The sequence below is a fragment of the Ochotona curzoniae genome, unplaced genomic scaffold (genome assembly GCF_017591425.1).
Source record: "Ochotona curzoniae isolate NIBS_2020 unplaced genomic scaffold, NIBS_Ocur_1.0 contig_3819, whole genome shotgun sequence".
Lineage (NCBI taxonomy): Eukaryota > Metazoa > Chordata > Mammalia > Lagomorpha > Ochotonidae > Ochotona > Ochotona curzoniae.
The window spans coordinates 30100083-30125871 of record NW_024466004.1 but is presented as its reverse complement, the minus strand read 5'-3'; the positions used below and the strand labels follow the sequence as shown (position 1 = coordinate 30125871).

General features: G+C 38.3%; 1 protein-coding gene across 1 annotated transcript in view; it reads left to right on the top strand.

Moving 5' to 3' along the window:
- Positions 1-25789, top strand: part of COL12A1 (collagen type XII alpha 1 chain) — a 110383-nt gene that overhangs the window by 41055 nt on the left and 43539 nt on the right. The window contains exons 15-36 of the mRNA XM_040983050.1: positions 92-358; positions 753-945; positions 1935-2056; positions 3755-3904; positions 3999-4118; positions 4239-4403; positions 4999-5145; positions 7753-7892; positions 8434-8563; positions 9925-10067; positions 10377-10506; positions 12994-13130; positions 14756-14885; positions 15942-16081; positions 16323-16455; positions 16570-16596; positions 18004-18146; positions 21539-21668; positions 22008-22147; positions 22535-22664; positions 24170-24312; positions 25419-25548. Of these exons, the coding sequence (XP_040838984.1) occupies positions 92-358; positions 753-945; positions 1935-2056; positions 3755-3904; positions 3999-4118; positions 4239-4403; positions 4999-5145; positions 7753-7892; positions 8434-8563; positions 9925-10067; positions 10377-10506; positions 12994-13130; positions 14756-14885; positions 15942-16081; positions 16323-16455; positions 16570-16596; positions 18004-18146; positions 21539-21668; positions 22008-22147; positions 22535-22664; positions 24170-24312; positions 25419-25548 (3090 nt within the window). The remainder of the gene's footprint in view (positions 1-91; positions 359-752; positions 946-1934; positions 2057-3754; positions 3905-3998; positions 4119-4238; positions 4404-4998; positions 5146-7752; positions 7893-8433; positions 8564-9924; positions 10068-10376; positions 10507-12993; positions 13131-14755; positions 14886-15941; positions 16082-16322; positions 16456-16569; positions 16597-18003; positions 18147-21538; positions 21669-22007; positions 22148-22534; positions 22665-24169; positions 24313-25418; positions 25549-25789) is intronic.

The window sequence follows — 25789 nt, the reverse complement described above, 5'->3', positions numbered from 1 at the left end:
CAGTTAGCTTTTCACATACACAAGCAGTTGGACACATGTAATTTCTTTCGATGTAGTAAGGAAAGTTTGAAAATTTCCTTTTATTTTACAGTGTCCCGAGACTCCAAAACCTTGAAAGTAGATGAAGAAACAGAAAACACAATGAGAGTTACATGGAAGCCAGCACCAGGGAAAGTGGTCAATTACCGTGTTATGTATCGCCCCCAAGGAGGAGGGAGGCAAATGGTTGCTAAGGTGCCACCCACAGTCACTTCAACAGTGTTAAAGCGACTTCAACCCCAGACCACCTATGACATTACAGTTCTCCCGATATACAAGACTGGGGAAGGAAAGATCAGGCAAGGATCAGGAACAACAGGTAAAAACAAAAAACTGAAGTTTTTATGGGAGAAACTATATAATTCCTTAAAAGATTTTAATGTATGTACTTCCTTTGTAAATGTTTAAAATTGATTCCATAACAGATTGTAATTATTAAGTGGTATGCATGATTTCTTTTTTCTTTATCAATGTGGTTCCCAGCCAAATCATCCTGTGGATTAATGTTCTACTGCTAACTTGGTTGGAATTCTGAGATTTATTTATATATCTACTTGTATAGCACTCTGTGAACAGTGCTTTTGTAGGACATGATATCTTGTGCTACCAGAATTAACATATTATATAAATACACATTTTTGTAGGAGTTAATAGAACATTTCCAAATGTTTAATCTTATGGCTAATATTTTAAAAATGTTTTTATCATTGCAGCTTCTCGATTTAAGTCACCCAGAAACCTCAAAACATCTGATCCAACCATGTCAAGCTTCCGAGTGACTTGGGAGCCAGCCCCTGGGGAAGTGAAGGGTTATAAAGTCACATTCCACCCCACAGGGGATGACAGAAGACTGGGGGAGTTAGTGGTTGGACCATATGACAACACGGTTGTTTTGGAGGAACTTAGGTATGCATTAATCACACTTGTGCTACAAGATAGAGCAACTTATGCACTAAGAGGCCTTACTTGAATAATTACATATATGTCTGCAGCCACAAGGGTATGTAGACTCAGCAAAAGTTGCTTTTTCATTCTTGGTGCCGCTGTAGTTGAGGTTAGGACCCAAGAGGTTAGCAACAGTATTTAGGCCTGGGCAAAATTTTTATTTTAATTTTGCTACTAGGCAATCAGGAATGGTGTTTTTTCTCAATAGAAACCCTGATGCTTAAAAGTTAGCATTCATAATATATAACCATGTGGTAGTGTGAGGCCTTCTGGAAGGGACTGGCTGACTCACGCTGAGATCTCAAGTGTGAGTCCTTCTCCAGTGGGATGCATGGGAGGGAGAAGGCAAGACTTTGTGCTTGCTGCCAGCTGACAGGAGAAGGTCAGGCTGAGCTGATTAAAGGTTTAGCTTCAGGCCCTGCAGTGGGAAACAAGGAAGTTTGAGTTTGAACAACACTCTTCATTCATTACAATGAAAAGAATGGACTACTGTGCATTGCCTCTTTGCCAGTTTATTTGTTGGGACACTCACTCAAAAATATTGAGATCTTTACCCATACTTGTCATCCACTTTCACCAGAGTAGGGCAAAATGAAGTTACTGGACTTACAACGCGCTAGGCATTGTATTGGGTGCCTTACGTTATCTCACAAGGTACAAGAATTCAACCATCTTCTCAAAGCCTATTGATGAGCGTTGTAAGAGTTGTTCACTGGAAGGATGGCAGTGGATGCTGGGAATCATCACTGTCCTCTGATATGCTCACTGGCTCATCATAAACTAGAATGTGAGGGAAGATGTTTTTCTTCTCTTAAAATGTTGTACATTAGAAGTTCTGAGTGAATGTTTGTGAATATTTTAATGAAATAAAATAAATGCTAGTGAAATAAGAAAAAATGCTACCACATGAACCAGCGGCCCATTCAAGTCATATAACTTTAATATTCCAGGGCAGGTACCACCTATAAAGTAAATGTTTTTGGAATGTTTGATGGAGGAGAAAGTTCACCACTTGTTGGACAAGAAATGACTACCCTTTCTGACACAACTGTAATGCCATTTTTATCCTCTGGTAAGAAACTGAGTTATATTCCCCCAGGGAAACTTAGCACTGTGAAATTATTTCAAATGTGAACTGTTAGATTATATAATGAAAAGTGATTATGAAACTTTTACATAATATTTATGTTCAATAAGAAGCTCTTTCATGAATCTCATCAGCATACTTTTGAAATTGTTTAAGGCTTCCTTGTCAGCATCACATTTATTACATATTAAATTGTTATTTAATACTGAATTTTTCCCAAGTGTAAGGTGTTGTATATATTTTTTGTTTGTTTTAGGTGACTAGATGCAGTTTTATTTTGTTGAAGTAATTGCAGCAATGAGTTATTTAGGCCAGACAAGCAAAGTGAGGTTACATCAAAGAGTGGGCAGCCACAACTTGAGAAGCAAAATAGTAAGTTAAGCTCCTTAGATCTGCCCTAATGTGGTTGCAGCCTTGATGTACATGAAACTAGTCTCTAACATACTTAGAGACAGAGTTTATTTCTAAAAAAATTTTTTTTATCATTAACTAAGAAACAGGAGGAGTAGACAGAGTAGGAGCAGATTTGCTAAGACTTAGTTGTTTGTTATAACACTTGGGATACCTAAATACCTGATGGGATGGGTGGTAGATGCTGGCACATGGTACATTGTAATTTGATAAGCATTCCTAATGTTTTGTCAATGACCTTTTTGTGATGTAATGATGAGATGCTGAAATAAGTCCCTGGAAAAGGGAACATTTAAAAAAATGGTTGTGGATAAAATAAATGACCACTAAAACTTGCTGCTTTGCATTAATGTCATTGATTTTCTTATGATGATATTAACCAACTTATATTTTTATTTTGTAGCTTGTACACTGTGGATTTGGGATTGTTTTCTCTCCCCAAAGCACCCTAGCTTTGTATCAGTGTTTGTGCTTGTTGTCTCTACAGCTCTCATTTTGTGTATTTGTTTGCATACTTTTCTAAATTGTCTTCCTTCTTTCTTGGCTTTTTAAATGTGCTTATTTCACCATCTGTATTGACTTGATTTTTATACATAGCAGAGTTAAATAATTAATAATAACATAATGTAATGCTGTATCAGGTTTTTATTTTCTTATTAGGTTTTAAAATATGCCTCTCTTTAAAGAAGGTCTAATTTTAGGATACAAATGTTTAATCTTTATACTATATGCGAGAATCGCCTAGGAACTTCATTATTTTAAGAGAAAGTGTGGCTCATTGAAACCATTTATAGTTTACATGTCTTATCAGTCCATTATATACTTATCTGCTAATGACTGTGAAGTATTACAGAAGAATGCAACATCTAATCTTTAAGTTAAAATTTTATTCAAGTCTTATAGTAAGATAGCTAAATACTATTATTGATTTCATCTCTTGAATATGTGAGCCCATGCAATTTACAATGATGGTCTGAGTCAAGTCTCTAGGCTTTATGACTGTGAGCAGAAAATGTAGGCAAAGATGAAGAGATTTGCCACTAAATGATCCTGTGAGAAATTGGTAGTCTCTGTGAAAGTGTTTTTTGAGACCAATACATCATATAGGCCTATTTTCAGAGTCTCCTGCTCCAAAACAAGGAGCTGAGCCATAGTACTGAGTTAGGCAATATTGAATATCTGAGTAGCAGAGGCTGGCTAGGGAGGAACCCTGCCAACAACTGTTTACTGTTTACAACTGTTTACTGTCTTGTGTCCTGATTGTGGTGCCAGGGATGGAGTGTATCACCCGAGCAGAGGCAGACATTGTGTTGCTGGTGGACGGATCCTGGAGCATCGGCCGGGCCAACTTTAGAACTGTGAGAAGTTTCATTTCTCGCATTGTGGAGGTCTTTGATATCGGCCCCAAAAGAGTACAGATTGGTAGGTTCATTCTGATAGTACTGAAGACATTGTGACATTTTTGTTAAGTGCTTTTCACTATATATATATACTAATACCAATGGTGTTGTTTTAGCCCTTGCTCAGTACAGTGGGGACCCCAGAACAGAATGGCAGTTAAATACTCACCGTGACAAGAAGAGCTTGCTGCAAGCTGTGGCAAATTTACCCTACAAAGGAGGCAATACTCTCACCGGTGAGTGAGGATACCCTGGGACTCTTTCAGCTTGTGCTATGGGTTAGAGCATGTGGCTAAACAGTGAGGTCATGGATTCTCTTTCTCTCTTTTTAAAAAATAAACCAAAACTCCCACTAGGCATGGCTTTGAATTTCATCCGCCAACAGAACTTCAGAACTCAAGCTGGAATGCGGCCTCGTGCTCGCAAGATTGGTGTTCTCATTACTGATGGAAAATCACAGGATGATGTTGAGGCACCTTCAAAGAAACTCAAGGATGAAGGCGTGGAACTGTTTGCTATTGGTGAGCCCCGAAAAGAGAGAAGTATCTTTGGGGTTACCATGTTCTAAGGACATCTCTTTTAGTTAGAAAAGTATCAGAAGACTAGAAAAACAAGCATATCTTCCCTATCAGATTATTTATCACAGTGATGTGCCAGGAAGCGGATTCATTTTTTTTCTTGTGATGGGACACAACCTCCCTTTTTAAGGAGCAAAGCAGTGGATTAAGAGGAAAAATGTATTATTAATAGGATTCAGGAAAATTCTTGTTTTATTTTCCACAGAACCAATTTCATTTTTGATATTTTTCATTTTACTTTCCAGAAAAAACATTGAGCAGACACTTTTTGGTGGGAAATTGCTGCAAGAAGCATCTGAAAGAAGTCAGCTTAGGATAGATTTCAGTTTCTGTTATTCTCTGCTCCTCTTTTGTGGCTCTAGATGAGTACTCATTTTGTCATTGAGGAAAAATAATATTTATGTTTCAGCTAGTAACATTTTAATTCTTGGTCATTTGCCTTAAGTAGTTAGTGCTTAGAAGACTAAAATTCTGCTTTTTTCCCCCCTGTTTTTATTTTTGAGAAATATTTTTAATTTGTATGTTTTCATTTTTCAAGGTATTAAAAATGCTGATGAGGTTGAGTTGAAGATGATCGCCACTGACCCGGATGATACGCATGCATACAATGTGGCAGATTTTGAGTCCCTCTCCAGGATTGTGGATGATCTTACCACTAACTTGTGCAACAGTGTAAAAGGCCCAGGTCAGTGCTGCCCAGGGTCTCCTACACTTGGCAGCATCAGTCTTTTGGATTAGAGAATTCCATTTTGAGCTGAGGAGAATGCTGGTTTGTGCATTGTGAAGTGGTTAGCTGAATTACTTATCTCTGTCTACCAGATGTTGGTAATAGTTCCTGAATTGTGACAGCTGAAATATCTTCAGATGTTGCTGAATATTTGCTGAGGGCAAGGGAAGAAGCTGGTCCTGACTGAGAAGTACTGATTTCCCCCTTGAATTTCTTTTTCTGGGGTAGCACCATACTAGCAAATGGCTTCTAGTTTATTTGAAGCTACATTTAGTTTATGTGTATATCGCTCAGCACACACAAATCGTGGAAGACAGAAGGAGGGATGCGTTCACTTTTAGTGAAGACATGTTTTCTTATACAATGTCTCTACTGTAATTAGCAGGTTTCCATTAGGTGGTTTGCTCAGACTTTTGCTTTTTGAAATTTGGTATTATTGTAATTATTTTTTGAATCACTGATATGAAAGATTTTTCTTTGCCTCAACTGTAGATGTTGAAATTTGATACTTTGCAGTTCTAATTCCTAAATGAAAACAGATGTTAAACTTTTAGTGATTTAACTTTAGAAATTATAATCTCTCTTTATCAATGAAGAAACTGAGATCTAGAAAAGTCATTACTTATTAAGGGTCATGTGATTAAAGATGTTTTTATGGGTCTTTGAAATAGCTCTGCATGCAAATTAGGATTTAGAAATAAAGTTAGATTTGTAGTACAAAGGAGAGTGAAGATGGATTTGTGTCTGTAAATCATAGGGTAAAGATTGATAAACAAACTGAAGGTTTTTGAAAAACTGATAATGAAAATTTTGATCTTTATAAGAAAATCTACTTTCAGTTACGAGCAGATTTTGGTAGAAATTATCCCTTATTAATTTATTCCAGTTTGGAAAAGTTGAAATGACTTTAACAGATATGGTTTCACATGTTTAACAGAAATGTTTCACATGTTCTGAGTGATGGGAATGTATTTATTTGAATGCCTCTTCTTGAATTTCTTTCTCCAAGATGTTACAGATTTTCTTTTTTTGGACTTTTAATAAGAAACTGACCTTTTCACTGGAGAATAGATGAACCAGACAGCCAGAATTTGTAGGCTCCTGGCTTGGATTAGCTGAGAGAGTTGTAGTTTTGTTCGGGCTGAAAGAACTCTTAGTGGTGATGAAAATGTCTTTTATCTGTTTTCATTTTTTTAAAATCAGCCATGTAATGGATGCATTCATCCTAGTTTCCCAGACAGTAAAATTAGTTGATAATTTTAAGGTTGATTGTGACCCAAGGACAATACAAATTAAGACGCTAGGAATGCCCATGCTCTCCTCAGTTTTGACTTACAAAGAAAGTTGGAAGAGTTTATATGAGAATGATTTGTTATGTTCATGGAGTCGTTGGATAAATTCTTTTCTCTTTAAATTACTGTTTTGTCCATTCTTGTTTGGTACCATTGAACTTAATACTTCTATTTCCATTGGTATTAATTTTTAGATATTGTTATATTAGTTATTTCTTCTGTATCTGTGCCCAGACGACACGATTGCAAACAATAAGATCTTCCTAACATTTCAAAACATTTTTATTTGTTCAGTTTAATTTTGTTGGAAAAGCAAAGGGAGCAAGACAGACACCAAGGGAGAGAGCAGAGAGCCAGATACAGTGGGAGAGAGGGAGAGAGAGAGAAAGATATCTGTTCCATTAATTGGTTTACTACCCATTTTCCTACACATTCAGAGTAGGGTCAAGCTGAAGGCAGGAGCCTGGAACTCAGTCTGCGTCCTCCCTGTGGTTGGTAATGATTCAGGTACTTGAGCCTGTTGCTCTCTCTCCCAGAATGTAAACTAACAGGATGCTAAGTAGGAATCGGAGGAGCAGAAACTGAATCAAAGCATTCTGATATTGAATGTGGGTGCTCTAAATGGTTTCTTAGTTGCTGTTCAAATATTTGCTCTGGGTGTTCCCACATTCTAAAATACTTGTTTTCACTGTCTTTTGAGTGTCAATGGGATTAGCTTTTCTTATTACTTTCCTAGTTTTTATAATGGAACTAAACATGAATAAGAAGCATATTCTGTACTCACAGATGATATCTTTACATTTATGGAGATAGGATGTTAATATGGACAATCAAATGTTAATAAAATGATAAGGTATAATAAAATGCTAATATCTGTAATCAAGATGATAATCAGAAAGTGAACCTATATGGTACCAATAATCATAGAGATAATGGAGAGGCCGGGTTGTCAGGACTCATCATTGCTTATTGTTTAAATCTGCAAATGTGTAGCAGAGTCAGCTTTGACTCTAGGGGACGGGCAATCTGTTGGTGTAATTAAGAAGAGGAAAAGTGTTCAGGAAAGAATAAGTTCAGGCTAGAATCTTTAGAGGCTGAAGAATGCTTTGCTCATTCAGAGAGGTCTGAGGGGCAAAAGGCCTCCTACTGGCTGATTGCAGCTACTCAGTGTATTTAAGATGTAAAAATTTGTAATCAGGATATTAATGTTTCAGATTCAAATTTAATCACCATAATATTGAAAAAAGTGTATGTACTTTGTTTCCATATGTAGGTGATTTGGAAGCACCTTCCAATTTGGCTATCTCTGAGCGAACTCATCGTTCTTTTAGAGTGAGCTGGACGCCTCCTTCTGACAGTGTGGATAGATATAAGGTGGAATACTACCCAGTTTCTGGAGGGAAGCATCAAGAAGTGAGTAGACGTCATCAACATCCACTCCTTTACGTTGCTGAGACTGAGCTCTCCTCATTAGAACTCAGAAAAATGTGTGAAGGGCAGACGGAGTGTAAAGTGAAGCAGAACTCAGTCCAGAATGGTGGTTTCTGCTATGGTTGGCAGGTGCTTCCATTTGAACTTAACTAGAGAGAAGGAACTTTGCATATATTATAGTTCTTATGAGTTGTAGAATGTTAACGTGACTTTTAATTAAAATGTGATTAAGGGATGCCTGATTTGCTCTTGATTATGTAGTAGAATTAGACTTTCAAAGGAGCATTAAAGGTTGTCTAGCTTTACCCACTCATTTTACAAATAAGAAAAACAACAGCTGGGAGAACAAGTTATGTGAGTAGTCCAAAATATCACTGTAATCTGGTAGTTTTCAAAAGCAGAAGGCAGTAGCAGCCTCATTTAATTATTCTAAGTTCTTTGTAGTTAACTACTTTGTAAGTATTGTAGAAGAGAAGGAATTGATTATAATAGAAGTTATTATTATGCTATATCCTCCCTTTAGTTTTATGTGAGTCGACTGGAAACGAGTACAGTGCTGAAAGATCTGAAGCCTGAGACCGAGTATGTTGTGAATGTGTATTCTGTAGTAGAAGACGAATATAGTGAGCCTCTAAAGGGCACAGAAAAAACCTGTAAGTCAAACTAAATGTAACTTTCTCTAGCTTTTGTTATCTGAGTAAAGAGGTAATGATCCATGTGGAATTATTTTTTAATCTCTCCAGATAATGTCCTCACTGAATCTCTATCCAGCGTGTCTACCTAAGGCCCTCTTTGTGCAGGTGTTCAATAAATATCCAATAATTTTCTCCTTTTTGGCTGCTCCTGCCATCAATGGGCACTGCTGATAGAATGGCTGATCACAGCATTCTTGTCTAGAGAGAAAAATCTCTTTAACAGTATTATTTAGTTGTTAGTGTCTTGAGGCTTCCTGCTTTCAGGACATCTCTTAAAATTCATGTATGCTTTTCAGGAAGCTAGTACACCAAGCCAGTGCGTGCTTGTGATATAGTGACATTTCACTGAGGAGCGAAGCTCTTCAGAAGTAGATGAGGAGAGGTGATGTGTGGGGGCTGACCCAGGCATAGGAAGAGGAGCTGTGCAGAGATGGCCTGTTTCATTTCCGGTAGTACAGGATCGTCCCACTGGCAGTGGGATATCCCTTTCTTTCTGACTATCCCTGGAGAAGCTCCAAATGATTTTGATTGTAAGTGGTGCTTTGGGGGGGGGGAGATGTTCTTCCTTTCCTCTTGCTTCTTGCTTGGACTCCAGGAAGAAGAAGGGAAGCCATTTTTTAAAAGGAAGGAATGAACATTACTCTTGCTAAGGCAAGAACTGACTACTTTCTTCTTAGTTCCTAAGTCTCTTATCTTTCCTATATTCTATTATATTAAATTATAGAAACCAAGAAATAATATGCTTTATAGTTGGCAAGAGTGATGTGATGATTCCTGAAAACTTTAAATTTAATCACAAAACAAAAAATTATTGAAAACTATATGGGTCTTCAGTGAAGATTGTAAACTTTTTACTCTACCTTTGAAATTCTCTTAAAAATATCTCATAAATCTTCTAATTCCACCTACTAATGTATGAAGCTCTTGTTTCAATAATTTTCCTCAAGAAACATGAACTATAATATCATTATATCTGAAGTTCTGTGATTGAAGTGTAAAAGCAGTTAATGATATTCCAGAAAAATAGATTTAAATCTCAGGAAGTTTGTGGCTATTTTTGTTTCCACATGGACTCACTGTAATATTATTTGCATTCCAAAAATTTTTTTCCCTATCAAATGGTTATACTATGTAGTCCTGCGTGCTAAGAGCAATGAACTATAGGATTGGATGGGGGGGGGAGGTTTGGGAAGGATTATATTGAGTTGCATTGATTTCTCACCCCATTTAGCATATTTTAATATGAATAACATTAGGAAACACTTAGTAAAAAGTGACCTGAAAGGAATTACTCTAATGTCTCTGTTATGTTTTGATAGTGCCAGTCCCTATAGTCAGCCTGAATATTTATGACATTGGTCCTACCACCATGCGTGTGCAGTGGCAGCCTGTGGGAGGAGCCACAGGGTACACTGTATCATATGAACCTGTTAAGACCACAGAACCAACAAAATCCAAGGAGGTGAGATATGTCAACCTATGTATTTATATAGCCACTGAATATTCCTGATGCTTTGTATTTCTGAAGTCTTTGTGTTACTGAGATTGTTTATATTCTTATTTATTACTTCACACACAAATAGAGAAACACAGAAGTGGAGTTGGGTAGCCTGTAAGATATTTTGACAAAACAGTGGAATGATAAAGGAATTTCAATCCTTGTAAAAGAAAAATAAAGCTGTGTTATATCATGTGATTCAACCAGATGTCCCTACACAGTGGAGACGCTTGACTTGAGTGTCATATTTCTGTTTGGCATCCTCATTTGCAGATGCGTGTGGGGCCAACAGTGAATGATGTGCAGATGTCTGACCTCCTTCCCAACACTGAGTACGAAGTCACAGTCCAGGCTGTCCTGTATGACCTCACCAGTGAACCTGCCACTGCCCGGGAAATGACCTGTAAGAGACTACAAGTTTTTTCTTTCCTTTTGCTATAAATACATTGCTGATTAGATTTTTTTCTTTACATAATGCTAATGACAAATTGATGATTTGTTCATCAATTAAAGTCATTACTTTTGATAATCAAATTGGGGAATAAATGCTTTATGTATAGATTTTGACTGCATATTAAGTTGATTCTAGCATATTCATTATTTGTCACATTTAACATGCTTGATGTTGGACTGTATCTTACAGTCAGTGGTGTCTTATTGCTGTTGGCAAGATATCAACCAAGGCATAGAACATAAAATAGTGGTGCATCTTATAATCATTATTGTCTTAAATCCATGAAACACGGTGTATTGGATTCATGAGAGCGGAAATATTATATTAGTTTTGTAGGAAAATGTGGGTTTAAGATCAAGATGTCCAAAATTCTTGTTGGAACTCTTTTGTCATATGTGAATAATGTGTTTCAATTAAGTGAATTGGTCAATTATGTCATCTATCAAAAAGATAGTGTCCATTGTATGTCAGTCATTGACTAGGTATACTTTTTAAAGATTTTATTTCGTTTTTTTACTGGAAAGTCAGATATGCAGAGAGGAGGAGAGACAGAAAGGAAGATCTTCTGTCCATTGATTCACTCCCCTCACAAGTGGCCACAACAGCTGGAGCTGAGCCGATCCGAAGCCGGGAGCCTGGAACCACTTCCAGGTCTCCCATGTGGGTGCAGGATCCCAAGACCTTGGGACGTCCTCCACTGCTTTCCCAGGCCACAGGCAGAGAGCTGGATGGGAAGCAGGGCCACTGGGATTAGAACTGGAGCCCATATGGGATTCCAGTGTGTGTCAAACGAGGACTTTGGCTGCTAGGCTAGGTATTGAAATTACAAAGCCGTATAAAATATATGGACTCCATAATGGTTTATATTTCTCTTCCAAATGCTGGTCATTCCCTCTTGGGCTTCCTGATTATTTCATCAAGAATTCATATTTAGCTTACTTTTTGTTTTAAAGAAAAATGACAATGCACCTATCCTGTCCATGTAGCTGGTATTTTGTTTCATACTTGTGGCGGTGGACATTCTGGAGTAGATGCCTTGCTTAAATTGTTTAGTCTGAGCTGACATGTCTAAGGAAATTAAAAAACAGGAGAAAAATTAGGGAAGAAAAAGCGACTTAGGAAATAAAAGCTCAACGGGGTCAGAAAAGAGAGATTCCCCTGGTAAGAGTCATGAATAATAAGTATATGTTTATCAGTTGCCTTTTATATGCTACACTGTGTTTGGTGCTGATAGAGTGAGGTCAGTCAGGAATGGACTTACATGCTCCCAGAGTTACAGTTAGACGAAATAAAGTGATGTCTGATTTGGTTCAGTGCTGGACTGCCACAGTGGAGGAAGGGAGTACACAGAGAAGGTGGCATTGATAGGATGGTGGTGTGCAAACACAGAACAGGATGCAAAGCTTCTGGAAGAGAGAGAGGCAGGGTAAGGGAGAGTGGAAGAATGGCCAACTGGTAAGGAGTACATCTGTTGAGTCTATTCCATCATTATTCTCTTATTTTCTTTTTTAAAGGTAATTTTGCTTAACTTTAAAAAGCTTATCATTTTGATTTTCTTATGAGAATTTTGACCTCTGATTTTCTTATAAGCATTTTGACTTCTGTGAGCTTTCTTAGAAGTTTATTGGATGCTTACTGTTGTTCATATTCTTTACTCATATTCAATAATTTTTCTATTATAATCTTGTTTATAGATTTATTTATTTTTATTGGAAAGGCAGATTCCCTGAGAGAAGGAGAGACAGAGAAAAAGGTCTTCCATCTGCTTGTTCAATCCCCAAATAGCCACAATAGCCAGAGTTAGGCTGGAGTTGAGCTGATCCAAAGCTGGAGGCCAGGTGCTTCTTCTGGGTATCTCACACGGGTGTAGGGTGCTAAGGCTTTGGGCCATCCTCGACTGCTTTCCCAGGCCACAAGCAGGGAGCTGGATGGGAAGTGGAACACCTGGGATTTGAACTGGCACCCATTTGGGATCCTGGACATACTAGGCGAGGATTTAGCCATTAGGTTGTGTCATGAGCCTCTTTGTTGCGATCTTAAGGGAGAATAACTATTGATTTTATTTTCTCTTAACTGTCTTAACTATGACAAAGAAACATGTGTGTATATGTGTAATGAATTATGATTTATTATTGAGAGATGATTAAGAGAAATGGTAATAGGGCATATTTACATTGAGTGAGAGAGATTAATATTGTTAAGTTAGCATTTTGATAAAAACCAAAATGTATTCTATTTTTAAAAAGCCTTCATATGGAGAATTCTGTTCTACCTAATGGAATAATGGTACTCTATGATCATAACCTTTTTTTTTTCAGTTATTTTGGTAACACATTTTTAGGTTTTCTCCAAATAGTTTCTTGAAAGCTTGTGTGGATGAGTTAGAGCATTGTGCTTGAGAAACACATCTGGATCTAATATCCCATGCTTCTCCAGTGCCTTTACCCAGACCTCAAGATGTGAAACTCAGAGATGTGACTCACAGCACCATGAATGTCTTTTGGGAACCTGTGGTTGGAAAAGTCCGCAAATACATTGTTCGATACAAAACCCCGGAAGAGGATGTCAAAGAGGTGTGTTGCAGGTTGGAGGCAATATGGAAACACTAGCTCAGATAATAACATGCATTCAGTACTTGCCACTTTATGAAGATAGTACTGAAACTTGGACTGTTTTGTGTTGAGCTTAGAAATGTTTTGCTAAGTGACATCAATCTTAAAAGCATAATCCTTAGTAGGTAAAGAATTCTAAAATGTAAGTGGTATTTACTTCTCATCTAGATGCCTTATATGGTGCTTTTCATTGTAGGAATTACTTAAACTGTCAAAATGTTTCTAAAAGTAGAAGACAGCAAGAAGATGCTGGGAGGAAGAGAGGGAGTTTATCAGATAATAGTAAGATATGACAACTGAGTATGACAGAGGGAAAGCAAAAATCCGTTATTGCAAAAGTGTCTTTTAGAGGATTAACATTTTTTAGATGACATTGGGGTGAATAGCTGTTTCCATGACAACTTGCTTTTACAGTCAGAGAAAAATGTGTACCTATCCATTTCGTTTTACATTTCCACTTTGAAAAGCATAGCTTTTCATAGTCCATAGCTCTCACAAGGTTCTTTTCCATGGAACATGAGATAATGCGCAGAACAAATGAGAACATTTCTTCTCAGCTTTTGTTTATGAAGAACGGGAATTATGTTCTAGTGAATCTGCACAAATTTGCAATCCTTCAAATCTATTTAAAATTTGGTGAGTTTTGCAATGCAGCTTCCTGTTCTATATAAAAATCAGTAGGACTCACTGAGCCTAAAATAGAAAGAAAGAGAAAGAAAGAAAGAAAGAAAGAAAGAAAGAAAGAAAGAAAGAAAGAAAGAAAGAAAGAAAGAAAGAAAGAAAGAGAAAGAACAAATCCCCATCGCAATCCAACAAAGGGAACTGATGCTGCTGGTTTCCTATTTGGCCAAGGAGTCAACCTGACATTATCTCAGGTGCAGCCTCAGTTAGTTCTTGCTTCCTTGGTGTCCTGTTCGGCAGGAAACATTATGAGAGTGACTGCTGTGTCTGCCATGATAGTGGGCAGAAGTTGAAGCAAGCCAGCATCAGCAACCGGCAGTATTAGGACACAGCAGGCTTTGTTTTTCATGTTTGTGTGAGCAAAATAGGAGCCTAAAAACACACCCAAAAGGCATAAGCCACCTGTGGAAACATTCTTGGAAAAACACTGACTGTTGTTTTCTTAAGATGGCAGTTCATTGAGGAAGAAATAAGTGACTTTGTGTAGTGAGCTCATTTATCATGTGCGATACCACTTGCAATGACATTGTCATACCTTCATTTGATGCTTGGAGAATCTTTTCACAAGCATATGACTAAAAGAGTAGGAATACTGTTTGTAAGGTTGTCCACTTCTCCTTCCTCAGATAATGATGTGGAAAGAGAGGAGGTGATATGAAAAGAAATAGGTGAAAAACTTTTAGGTTGTTTGAACCCAGCAGAAATCATTTGCCAGATATGACATATATATGTTTCGTGCTTTAGAACCATTTTAAGTGTGCCTAGTTTCTGGATTCCTATTCAAATTGGAAATATTACCATTTTACATCACACTTCACATTGTTTATGCTGAGACCTAAACAACAGGGAGATGCCAAAACTAAATCCTTTGTGAAAATAATTCCACTGATGTGTTGCAATTCCAGGTAGAGGTGGACAGATCACGGACCAGCACTCCTCTCAAAGACCTCCTCTCCCAAACCCCGTACACAGTCAGCGTGTCTGCAGTGTATGATGAGGGCGAGTCTCCCCCAGCGACTGCTCAAGAAACCACCCGTGAGTTGTGTCCCTGACTTATTGATACTTGGCATACAGCACTTTATATGTAGTTGTAGCAGATATCTTATCAATTGCCACAACCTTCCTCTGAAGTTTGGATTTGTCAGCTACTCCTTTTTTTACTCTACTGTTTTTCTGCCATGTCAGCTCTCTTAGCAATTTCATTTGTGTTTTTAGAATCAGTTTTAGGGAACAGTTTATGCACGCGTTACCTGCATCATGATTATAATTCTAAACATGTTCAGAACTGCTTTTCTGTGGTAATTTTCCTAGGATGGAATTTGCTTTATGTTTAAGTAGAAATGTCATAATCAATTTTCAAAATATAATACTTCCAGTTTTGTTTAAAGTAGGGTAGACATTTTCATTTTTAACTTCAGCAATTATGCCTGTAAAGTGAAAAATGAAATTGATTCATTTGGGGCATTAGAATAATAACTTTTGAGCAACAAATAATTATCTGTGTCCTTGGCTATCACATTGACTGTTTTGGTATTAGATGTAGTTCATGATTGTCTTGGGAAGAAAGAGGATCTTTCAGCTAGGAGGATCTCTTCAAATTGACCAAGGAAAAAAAATGAATGTAATTAAAAGTGAATCTCCCATGAGACTTTTGTGGATTCTTATAACTCTGGACTTATTGGTGACTAGAACAGACATGTCCATGCTCTGTATGATATTTAAGCTGGAACTTGTGCTTTGTATGCTCCTGTGTTGAAGAGTCCATAGCTTTCATTAGATTCTTAAGGAATGGTAGACATAAAAAGGCTAAGAACTATAGGGTTAGGAGGGGCTGTTAAATGGTACCTTGAAATTTGACTTTAGTAGAATATTAATAATAACCAACTATATGCAAATAATGCATGTTGTTTCCAGAGCTCTATGTTATATTAATTTTTCTAATGAATTAGCTTGATGAAATACTTGATTCTAAGCAAGATATTTAGTGTTTTCATGTCAAATAAAATAAAACAAGGCAATTTTTATTTATTATATTAGATTAAGTATGTAACTCACAGTACAAAACTTAGTCCTGCTTTTTTTCAATGATAGGGCCTGTTCCAGCCCCGACAAATCTAAGGATTACTGATGTAACACCAGAGAGTTTCCGAGGAACTTGGGATCATGGAGCTTCAGATGTGTCTCTTTACAGAATAACCTGGGCACCTTTTGGGAGTTCAGATAAGATGGAGGTAGTGTGAACCCTCAATATTTTATTTCTTTTTATTATGTGATGATTGCTTGAAATATATATTATTATCTTATTCTGAGATAAGAATTCTGTTTGCCAGATAAACATTTCTAACTAATGACATTTGAGCTCATAGGAAGGGGAATACCAGGTTAAACAATGTCATCGAATTATCATTGAGTGTGCAAAAGTGGAAACTTAATTTTGTGTGGATAATATTTTTTTTATCTTCTTTCTACAAGACCATTGTAAATGGAGATGAAAATACTTTGGTATTTGAAAATCTGAATCCCAACTCTCTCTATGAAGTTTCCATTACTGCCATCTATCCTGATGAGTCAGAAAGTGATGACCTGACTGGCAGTGAACGCACATGTAGGTGTTCAGCTTTCAAATAGGACATTAACATTTTAAAGTTGAATTTAAACAATAGAATTATGACCACATTGCTAATATTGTCCCCCCCCTCCCCATTATGTTTTCTTTTAGTGCGTCTGATACCTTTAACAACACAAGGTAAGACTTTAATTTGCTGTTTGAATGAACACGTAATGGATGAATGAAAAATACTATAAAACACATTGTGAACTGATTTTCTACTTTTTTATTGTAAGGTGTTGGTTGGGATTGCTTTTAAACAGGTCTTTTAAAAATTAACTAACCATATTTATCTGAGAGGCATCAAGACAGACACCCAAACATACAGTGAGAGTGAGAGAGAGCAAGGGAGAGAAAACTCCTTTGTGTTGATTTGCTTCCCTAAGTATCTGAAACTGCCAGGGCAGTGTCAGGGCTGAAGGCTAGATCCAAGAATGAAACTTCTTCCCCACTGTGGGTGGCAGAGACACAATGATTTGAGCCATTACCTGCTGCCTCCCAGGGTGTGCAGTAGTGGGAAGCTGTAATCAGGAGAACTGAAATTTGAACCAGGCATGCTGGCATGGGATGCAGGATCCCAACTGGATTTTTAACTGGTAGGCCAAATGCCCACCTCTTCTTTTTTAAAAGGATGAATCCATCTGTCTGTCTATCTATCTATTATCTATTATCTATCTATCTATCTATCTATCTATCTACTATTTGAAAGGAGGAGTGACAGAAAAAGAATTCTCCCATCTGCTGGTTCGTTCTCCAAATGCCGCAATAGCTGGGACTGGCTAGATGGAAGCCAGAATCATCCACGTCTCCCACATGAGTAGGAAGAATTCAAGTACTTAAGGCATAAGCTGCAGCTTTCCAGGCACAGTAACATGGGGCTGAATGGGAAGTGTAGTAGCCAGGACTGACACTCTGAAAGGGGATGTGGGTGTCTGAAGCAGTGGCTTAATGCACAGTGTTACTATGGATGCTTCTATGTAGACATTTCTTAAAGCAAAATCCAAAAACCAAAAATTAAAAAAAAATTTGTTCCTGTACTACTTGTTAAGCAGTGTATTACTTTGGTTTGTCATAGTAAGGTGTTACACGGGGTGAATTAAATAACAGAATATAGTTGTAGGGACAAGAAAGTCAGAATCAAGGTGCTGGCCAGTTCAGTGCCTAGTAATGGCTTTCTTCTTGGCTTAAAAGCAGCCTCTTTTCACTGTGTCTCCACGTGAAGAAGAGAGAAAGAAAACAAGGCTTCTCCTTTCTCCTTCTAAAAATATTCATCCCATCAGGACAGCCCCATCCTCATGGTCTCATGTAACACAGGCCCCATCTCCAAATACCATGATGTTGTAGTTATGACTCTTAACTTTGAGTTTTGGGGTTTACAAGCATTCTTACCAAGAACCACTTAAGATTTCAACAATCATCTTTGTTAAGGCATCAAGTTTAATTGTAAATTAGATGTATGAAACTTCCATTTTCTTGGGATATGTACATATTTTGGGGGTTGCACTGTTCTGTGAGTTAACCCTGTTTTCAATAATCTTCTTTCAGCTCCAAAAAGTGGCCCACGAAACCTTCAGGTGTACAATGCCACATCGAACAGTTTGACTGTTAAGTGGGATCCTGCCAGCGGTCGTGTGCAGAAATACAGAATTACTTATCAGCCTTCAACAGGGGAAGGCAATGAACAGACGGTAATTTGTTTTGTAAAGACTATAACTTGGGCCAACTCTGCCCATCTGTCTTGAAATTGCTTTGTCCCTAATGTTAAATCACACTTTAAAGGTCTACATTATTTGCTCCATTGAATGGGATTGTTTCACTCTAGCTGTTACTCTGTATGGTTTGTCGTCTGAGAGGCTCACTGAATGTTCTCCTGGGAGATTACAGTTGTTCTTCATAGTGGCTTCAAAGCATTGGATATGCACACAAGCTCATTTATGTTCCCCTTAACAAGTATTAGCACTGGATTATGGATGGTAGAATATGGAACTTTACTGAGTACAGACAAGTAGCTGAACTTACTTAGGAAGTTTATTTTTATTATTTTTTTTCTGTTCCGGATTTGATGTGTTATAAGATCCCTGTCAACTCAGCCCTCATCTACTGCATCTCACAGTCTTCCCTCATTTAGTAGGTCCTTTGTGCGTCTTGTTTACCTTACTTACCAGTCTTGGAATTTTCTTCAGCTTTGTTTCTTGTCAAGTGTGTGACTATAACTGCACACAGTATTCTATTCCAGAATCTTTACCCAAGCAGTTATACACACTGATTCATTTGTAATTCTTCTTGTGAGGTCTGGCATTCTTTGGTTGTTTTTCTCATAGTATTTTCTTATATAGATTTAGAGAAATACTCATTGACTTTTTTGTTAAATTTTTATTTTGAATTTTTGAATATTATGGCACAATTTCGTAGAGACTGGGATTCCCACCCGCCCCCCCCCAAATCCTACCCCCAAGAGATTTTACTCACATTGCTACAATACTATAGTCCTTCATGAGGAGTCATGATTCCATCAGTCTGTTATTTGTGCCCCTAAATTGCTGGTACAGACAATGTCAGACAGTCAGCATCCCATGGTCTACACATTTCCGACAGTTTCATTGGGAATTCATCTTTGATTTGGAAGCAGGGATACATATTGCATTGTATCTCCACATCTGGTTATGGTAATCTCTATTACTCCATCATTATACATCTTTCTGAGCTGAAGCTTGTGTGTCTTTTTTTCTAAAGATTTATCTATTTATTTGAAAGGGCAGCAGAGAGTACACACACACACACACAGAGGACAGAGTCTTTTATCCACTGATTCACTCTCCGTATGACTGCATGGGCTAAAGCCACTTCAGGCTGAAGCTGAAAGCCAGGAGTTTCTTTCAGGTCTTCGGCATGAGTGGCAGGGGCCCAAAATATTTGGGCCATCCTATGCTGCTTTTCTGAGGCAATTAACAGGGAGCTGGATACAAAATGGAGCACCTGAGGGCCAAGCATGATAGCCTAGTGGCTATAGTCCTCATCTTGAATGTGCAGAAATCCCACATGTGTGTCAATTCGTGTCTTGGCTGCTCAACTTCCCACTCACCTCCCTGTTTGTCACCTGGCAGAGCAGTAGAGGATGGCCCAAAGCCTTAGGACTCTGCATGTGTGAGAGACACTTATAGGAGGATCCTGGCGCCTGGCTTTGCCTGGCTCAGCTCTGGCTGTTGCAGCCACTTGGGGAGTGAACTGGTGGATGGAGGATCTTTTTCCCTCTCCTTCTCTTTCATCCAACTTTCCAGTGAAAGTGGATAAATGTTTTAAAAAATGGAACAACTAGGACTTGGGCTTGAACTGGTGCCTATATGAGATGCTGGCTTCACTGGTGGCAGCTTTACTCTCTCTGGCTTGATGTGGGTTTCATGACACCCATGATGTGGCTTACAAGTTGAGAAGTGTTATATGAAGTTCAGGTGTGCCGTAGCTTTAGGATGGTGGTTTAAGGTTTTTGATGCAATCTCATAAAAGGACTTAGCTGCATTAGAAACATTCCAATCTTCAGTGTTACTTCTGAGTTGTCTTTTGAGCTTTCCATAGTGGCAGTCTTACGTAGTATGATGCGATTGGACTGGGATCTTTTTGGGTCTGTTTTGGTTAAATAGATGATTAACAATAAAGTAAATAGCAGCTGTATCCAATTGATCTTTATAAAAACTAAGATAAAACAAATAAGATGTACGGATACTTTAATTTTAGAAACAGAGCTTCTTCTTGTTCTGTGCCAGGACAGATTTGGTGAAGCTTCTCTTTAGTATTTCCCTTTCTGGTGACACCAGTGCTCCAACTGCTTCCCATGAGTCTTGTTTACGTCCTTCAGCTGTTTGCTATCATTAGACAGTCTCATAAACTAATTCCCTGGAAGTATTTGCTGATCATCCCTTAAAGTTTGTTATTGTGAAGAATATTTGCATTTTAATGCTAGTCCCTGAAGTAATCAAAGTAGTGAATCAGTAAAGCTAAAATTATTTTTGTAAAGCTACATGGGAAAAGTAAGTCAACAACGGTCTATTTGTGAGATTGGCTTTCCTGAGTAGATAGTCTAAGACCTTTCATGTATCAGACTTTTTTTTAAAATAAAAATGGCTAGTGTTGGAATTGATGCATTTATCTCATAACCTCAAATGTTAAATCTACTAAAGTTAATCACTACAGGTCAATTTGTTCATTTGAGGATGATTTCAGTTGACTTGCTGAAGTTTTCTCTGAAGCTCAGTCTGCTTGAGTAAATGGGTGCTAAGTTGGGAACATCTGGGCTCCACTGGCACATCCAGCCATGTACATGTGCACTCATGGTGGGCAACATGCCATTTTCATGTGATTTTAATTAGCATGCATAAACATCTGAATTCAGTAGACTGTTAACAAATTGTACAAATTTTCTTTCAACAAGATAGCTAGATGGCCTTAAGCAATGAATAAAATGCTTCAACCTCCATAATTGGAGGAAATTGAGAAGCTTCTTAGCATAAGGCTGTTCTGGTGGAGACAACTGGGAAGCCCTGCTGGAGTGTGGCTTGGCAGATTCTCTGGCCACGTCGTTTACACAGCTAATGCTCTTAGAGTGGCAGGGCTTTGGGGGAAGCACTAAGAGCTTTAGATCTTTTGCTGAATCATTTGAATGTGCTTCTAAAGTAAATAAAAAACATCTGTGAAAAAGAAAGACTAATGTTGAATGGGGTAGTGTCTCTGAAATTCTGCAGTTGTTTGGTATCTTGAAGTCCCTTTGTAGCTTGCTTGTGATTCATGCCTTCTCTTGGAAGAGTTCTGTAAAATGTGTTTTGGATAAAATTTTGCAGTGCTGGTGGCTGGCAAGTTGAAATATCTTTTTGAGGTCACCAGTTTAAAGCTTGGAATCCTTCATGGGATCTGAGGTGCATATTTTACTTTCAAAATTCTACCATCACATACTTTAAGCTCTCACTGTGGTGTATGATTCCAGAACTTGGCAAGGGTGCCCAAGAGCAGTTCAGTAGAAAGCTTTTTCTAACAGTTTGTTGAGATGGAGATGGATGGCTGATGCTCACCAAGGACTGTTTTACTCAAGGCTACGATTGGAGGACGGCAGAACAGTGTGGTCCTGCAGAAACTGAAGCCCGACACTCCATACACTATCACTGTGTCCTCTCTGTATCCAGATGGTGAAGGAGGTCGGATGACTGGAAGAGGCAAGACCAGTAAGTGAAACCCGAGTCCCTGCAACATCTTTTGTAAATGCCATTGACATTGTACCTTCATCTCAAAATACCAGGGATCCAGAGTTTTATTAATGTTGGAAGATTCATTCAAATAGTATCTTGGTCTCAATTTGTGAGCTGTTTTTTCACTTTGTAGTATAAAACAGTGCCTTGCTCTGTTGGGTAGATGAGACATATGCACAAGACTACCAAACATTTTTTTCACTACTTTAACATTTATGCGGTGTCTGCTATGTTGTAGGGTGCTTGTAAGCTATCCCCAAGCTTGTGTTTTTGGGGTTGTGAAGACCATGCTGTTACAATTTCTGTGCATTTCAGAGCCTCTGAACACTGTGAGGAACCTAAGAGTGTACGACCCTTCCACCAGCACCTTGAATATTCGCTGGGACCATGCGGAAGGAAATCCTCGCCAGTACAAGCTCCTTTATGCACCCACAGCAGGAGGCCCAGAGGAACTGGTAATTATATCTTGAATGGTAGTTGTTGAGTGATCTAAAGGGGAACTGGGAAAATTAACCAATTTCCTTTAGTGTTGAAGAAATTTGTATTCTTTTAATAAGACTTGACTAAGAGTAAGTAGCTAGTGTCCTAAAGGCTATGTAACAGAGATGTTGCAAGTTTAATGCCATGGGCAGAAGCAATCATTCCAGGGAGTTCCAAAGGGGAGTGTGTACAGGAGTATATAATAGTCTTCATAATCCTTTTAAGAGTTGATACATCATTGTATTTCAGTGTTATGGAACTTGATTCTAACTTTGCCTTGAGTCGGTATTATACTGTTTGAAGCATTGTTTCTCTCACAAGGTTTTCAAATGAATTACTGTATACCTCATTAAAATTCTTAGGTACCAATCCCCGGGAACACCAATTATGCCATTCTCAGAAATCTGCAGCCAGATACCCCATACACCATTACAGTAGTTCCTGTTTATAATGAAGGTGACGGAGGACGTGTATCAGAGACTGCAAGGACATGTAAGTATAGTATAGTATCATAAAGTATAGTATCATAAAGTTTGATTCTCACTATAGAAGTCCTAGGAAGTCCATAAGAGAAAATTAGCCAAATGCAGAATGGTAGAATTAAACGTATTAAAATTATCACCAGTTCACCTCTCAAACATTATCAACTCTTAACATTTGTTTTTGTAAAATAAAACAACTTATGACATTTATTTGAAATGACTTTAGGACTTTTTAAATATGTATGTAATTATTACAATGTCACTTAGTCTTTCACTTTCTCTGACCAAAATTCCTTCAGCTTGCTTTGCAAAATTTCATGATGCACTCACTATTCTGTAATTGGCTTTCATGAAGTGAATTGTTCAACTATGTTCGTTATATTATTTGGACTGCATATTTCTCTGTTTTGTTGAAGAAGTACTTTTGAACATTAAAATTCTGTAGGCTTTATTTGCTATTAATGTTTTAATAAGTCAGTTTATGATGATTTTACTGTTCTTTGCAATACAGCCCAAAGTATTTTGTGCATACTGCTAAATGTTTCTTTAGCTTCAAAGATATATTTCCTGATGGTTAAAAGGAAAGTAACATGGATGGCTTCTTTTAACTAAAAAATAGTTGTCTGAAAATATGACAGTATTGGCTAAAGTAGAATTTGAGTTTAGTACCTAGATTATTTTCTTCAAGTCCCTATTGAGAATTGATTATATTTCATTTCTAATTCCTTTTGCCTTTTCTCTTAATCAGAGAAGGTACTTAGTGGCTCTTGTTGAGTGAAGAAGGAATCAATGAAAGGATGAGTGAGTGCAGTAGCTGCCTGAGTTAGACTGTGTCTATGGCGATTGTGAGGTTTACGCAGAAGGCAGATTCTGTGGAGTGCCTCTTCTCTTCTCTCTTGGCATAACTTAGTTACACAGCTGAAGCCTTTTTCCCCTACTTCTATGTCCTTTCAGGGCATGTCCAGCTCTGTATCTCTAGCTTGTTTTTTTTTTTTAAGATTTATTTTATTTTTATTGGAAAGGCAGATATAAAGAAAGGAGAGACAGAAAGAACTTCCATCCGATGATTCACTCCCCAAGTGGCCGCAATGGCTGTAGCTGAGCCAATCTGAAGCCAGGAGCCTCTTCTGGGCCTCTGAAGTGGGTGCAGGGTCCAAAAGCTTTGGGCCGTCCTCCACTGCTTTCCCAGGCCACAGGCAGGGAGCTGGATGGGAAGTGGGGCTGCTGGGATTAGAACTGGCGTCCATATGGTATCCCGGGCGTGCAAGGCGAGGACCTTAACCACTACACCATTGCGCCAGGCCCTCTAGCTTGTTTTTATTGGAACAGCTGTGGCTTCATATAAACAGAGGTCTTTTTTGCCTAACTTAGACTAACTTTGAATTTGGGGAGTTTTAGTGTGCTTTTAAATAGCCTGGCTTTTCATCCCATTCTAGAGTGTAGGTTATAGAAAGTGATAAAAGCCTGCCATGTTTAGCAGGCCCAAGAAATAAATGTTGCTTTTCCTTTCCTCAGTGGTGAGAGGACTGGCAAGAAATATCCATGTGTATAATCCTACACCCAATAGCCTTGATGTTCGTTGGGATCCTGCTCCTGGGCCTGTGCAGCAGTATCGCGTTGTATATTCTCCTGTGTCTGGCACAAGACCCTCAGAATCTGTAAGTGATTTTCTCATCTTAGAGCTTAGCCAAAGAATTTGTAGATTCTGTTGTACCTCCTACCATGGCTGCTGGCAGGGAATAATAAATCAGCCATTGAGGTGACACTGCCACTCATGGGAACATTTCCTGACAAATGTTGCTTGTTTGTGTCAGTTTTGGTAGCCTACAAGAGCATGAAGTAAGATATGCCAGTAGACGATATTTACATAATTTTTCTTTTTCTCAGAAAAGGTGTATTTATTTGAAAGACAGAGCGAGAGTGAGACCAAGAATGAGAGAGAAAGGGAGAGGTTTTCTATCCTCTGAATCACTCCCCAAATGGCTGCAGTAGTCAGGTCAAGGCCAGGCTGGAGCCCTGGGAACCAGGAATTGCATCCTGGCCTCTCTTGTAATTGTGAAGGCCCACTTTATTGGGACCATTATCTGTTGTTGCCAAGTATGTTATTAGGAAGTTGGATTGGAAGCAAAGTAGCTGACTCTTGAACTTGCACTCCAGTGTGGGGTATGTGGTTACAAGCAGCATTTAGCCTGCTAAAACGCATGCTGGTCCTTAAATGATTAAGGCAAGTGTATTAATTACAGGATTATTCAGAGAAAGGATTTTGGGAAAATTCAGATTACCAAAATTAGTTAAATTCAGTGATAAACATAAATCATAGCTAATATTTGTCAGTGTTAATTTTGGTGTAAAGCATGAATTTCCTAGTTATGACGCTATCTTAAACTTACCTCATTGGCTCTTACAGTTTGTCCTTGCATGTTTCCAATTCACAAATATTCAGTGAATTTTAAGTAGATTGATAATTAATAATTAATTCTTGGAAAAACACCATGAGTCCTGGAGGTTATGTTTGAGAATATTCATCATAAACACAAATGGGGAGATGATTGAATCTATCAAACATCAAAATGAATGAACCTCTTTTAGAATGGGAATTCCTTAGGAGGAATGGCATCTGACACTGTGGCCTGAGCAGAAAAATGCAATTGGCTTCCAATGAATCTGGGTTCAGTCTTTTGTAATAAATACTAGTATGCTGATTAAGACTCTCTAAACATTTAGGTTGTTCTCAGGCAGATTCTGGTGTTTTCTCCCCTCTCAGATTGTGGTACCAGGAAATACCCGCACAGTGCACCTGGAGCGGCTGATTCCAGACACACCCTATTCTGTGGACATTGTGGCCCTCTACTCAGATGGAGAGGGCAATCCCAGCCCTAGCCAAGGACGAACACGTGAGTCTTCCGCTTCCCCTAGTTGCTGGTGTGGCTTCTCTGAGGGAGTGAGGAGTGGGAGGCGGGTGGTAATTGGGGGTGTGGAGGATTTTCTTCCTCTCTGCTGAGGAGGTGACAGGTTTCTGAATGGGATTCTGCCTGGGAGTCCCCACATTCACATTCAGACTGAGGCTTTGGGTTCATGACTCTGTGCTTGATGAACTTGATTTGGTCATTTTCCCCCTAAAATTAAGAAGGGTTC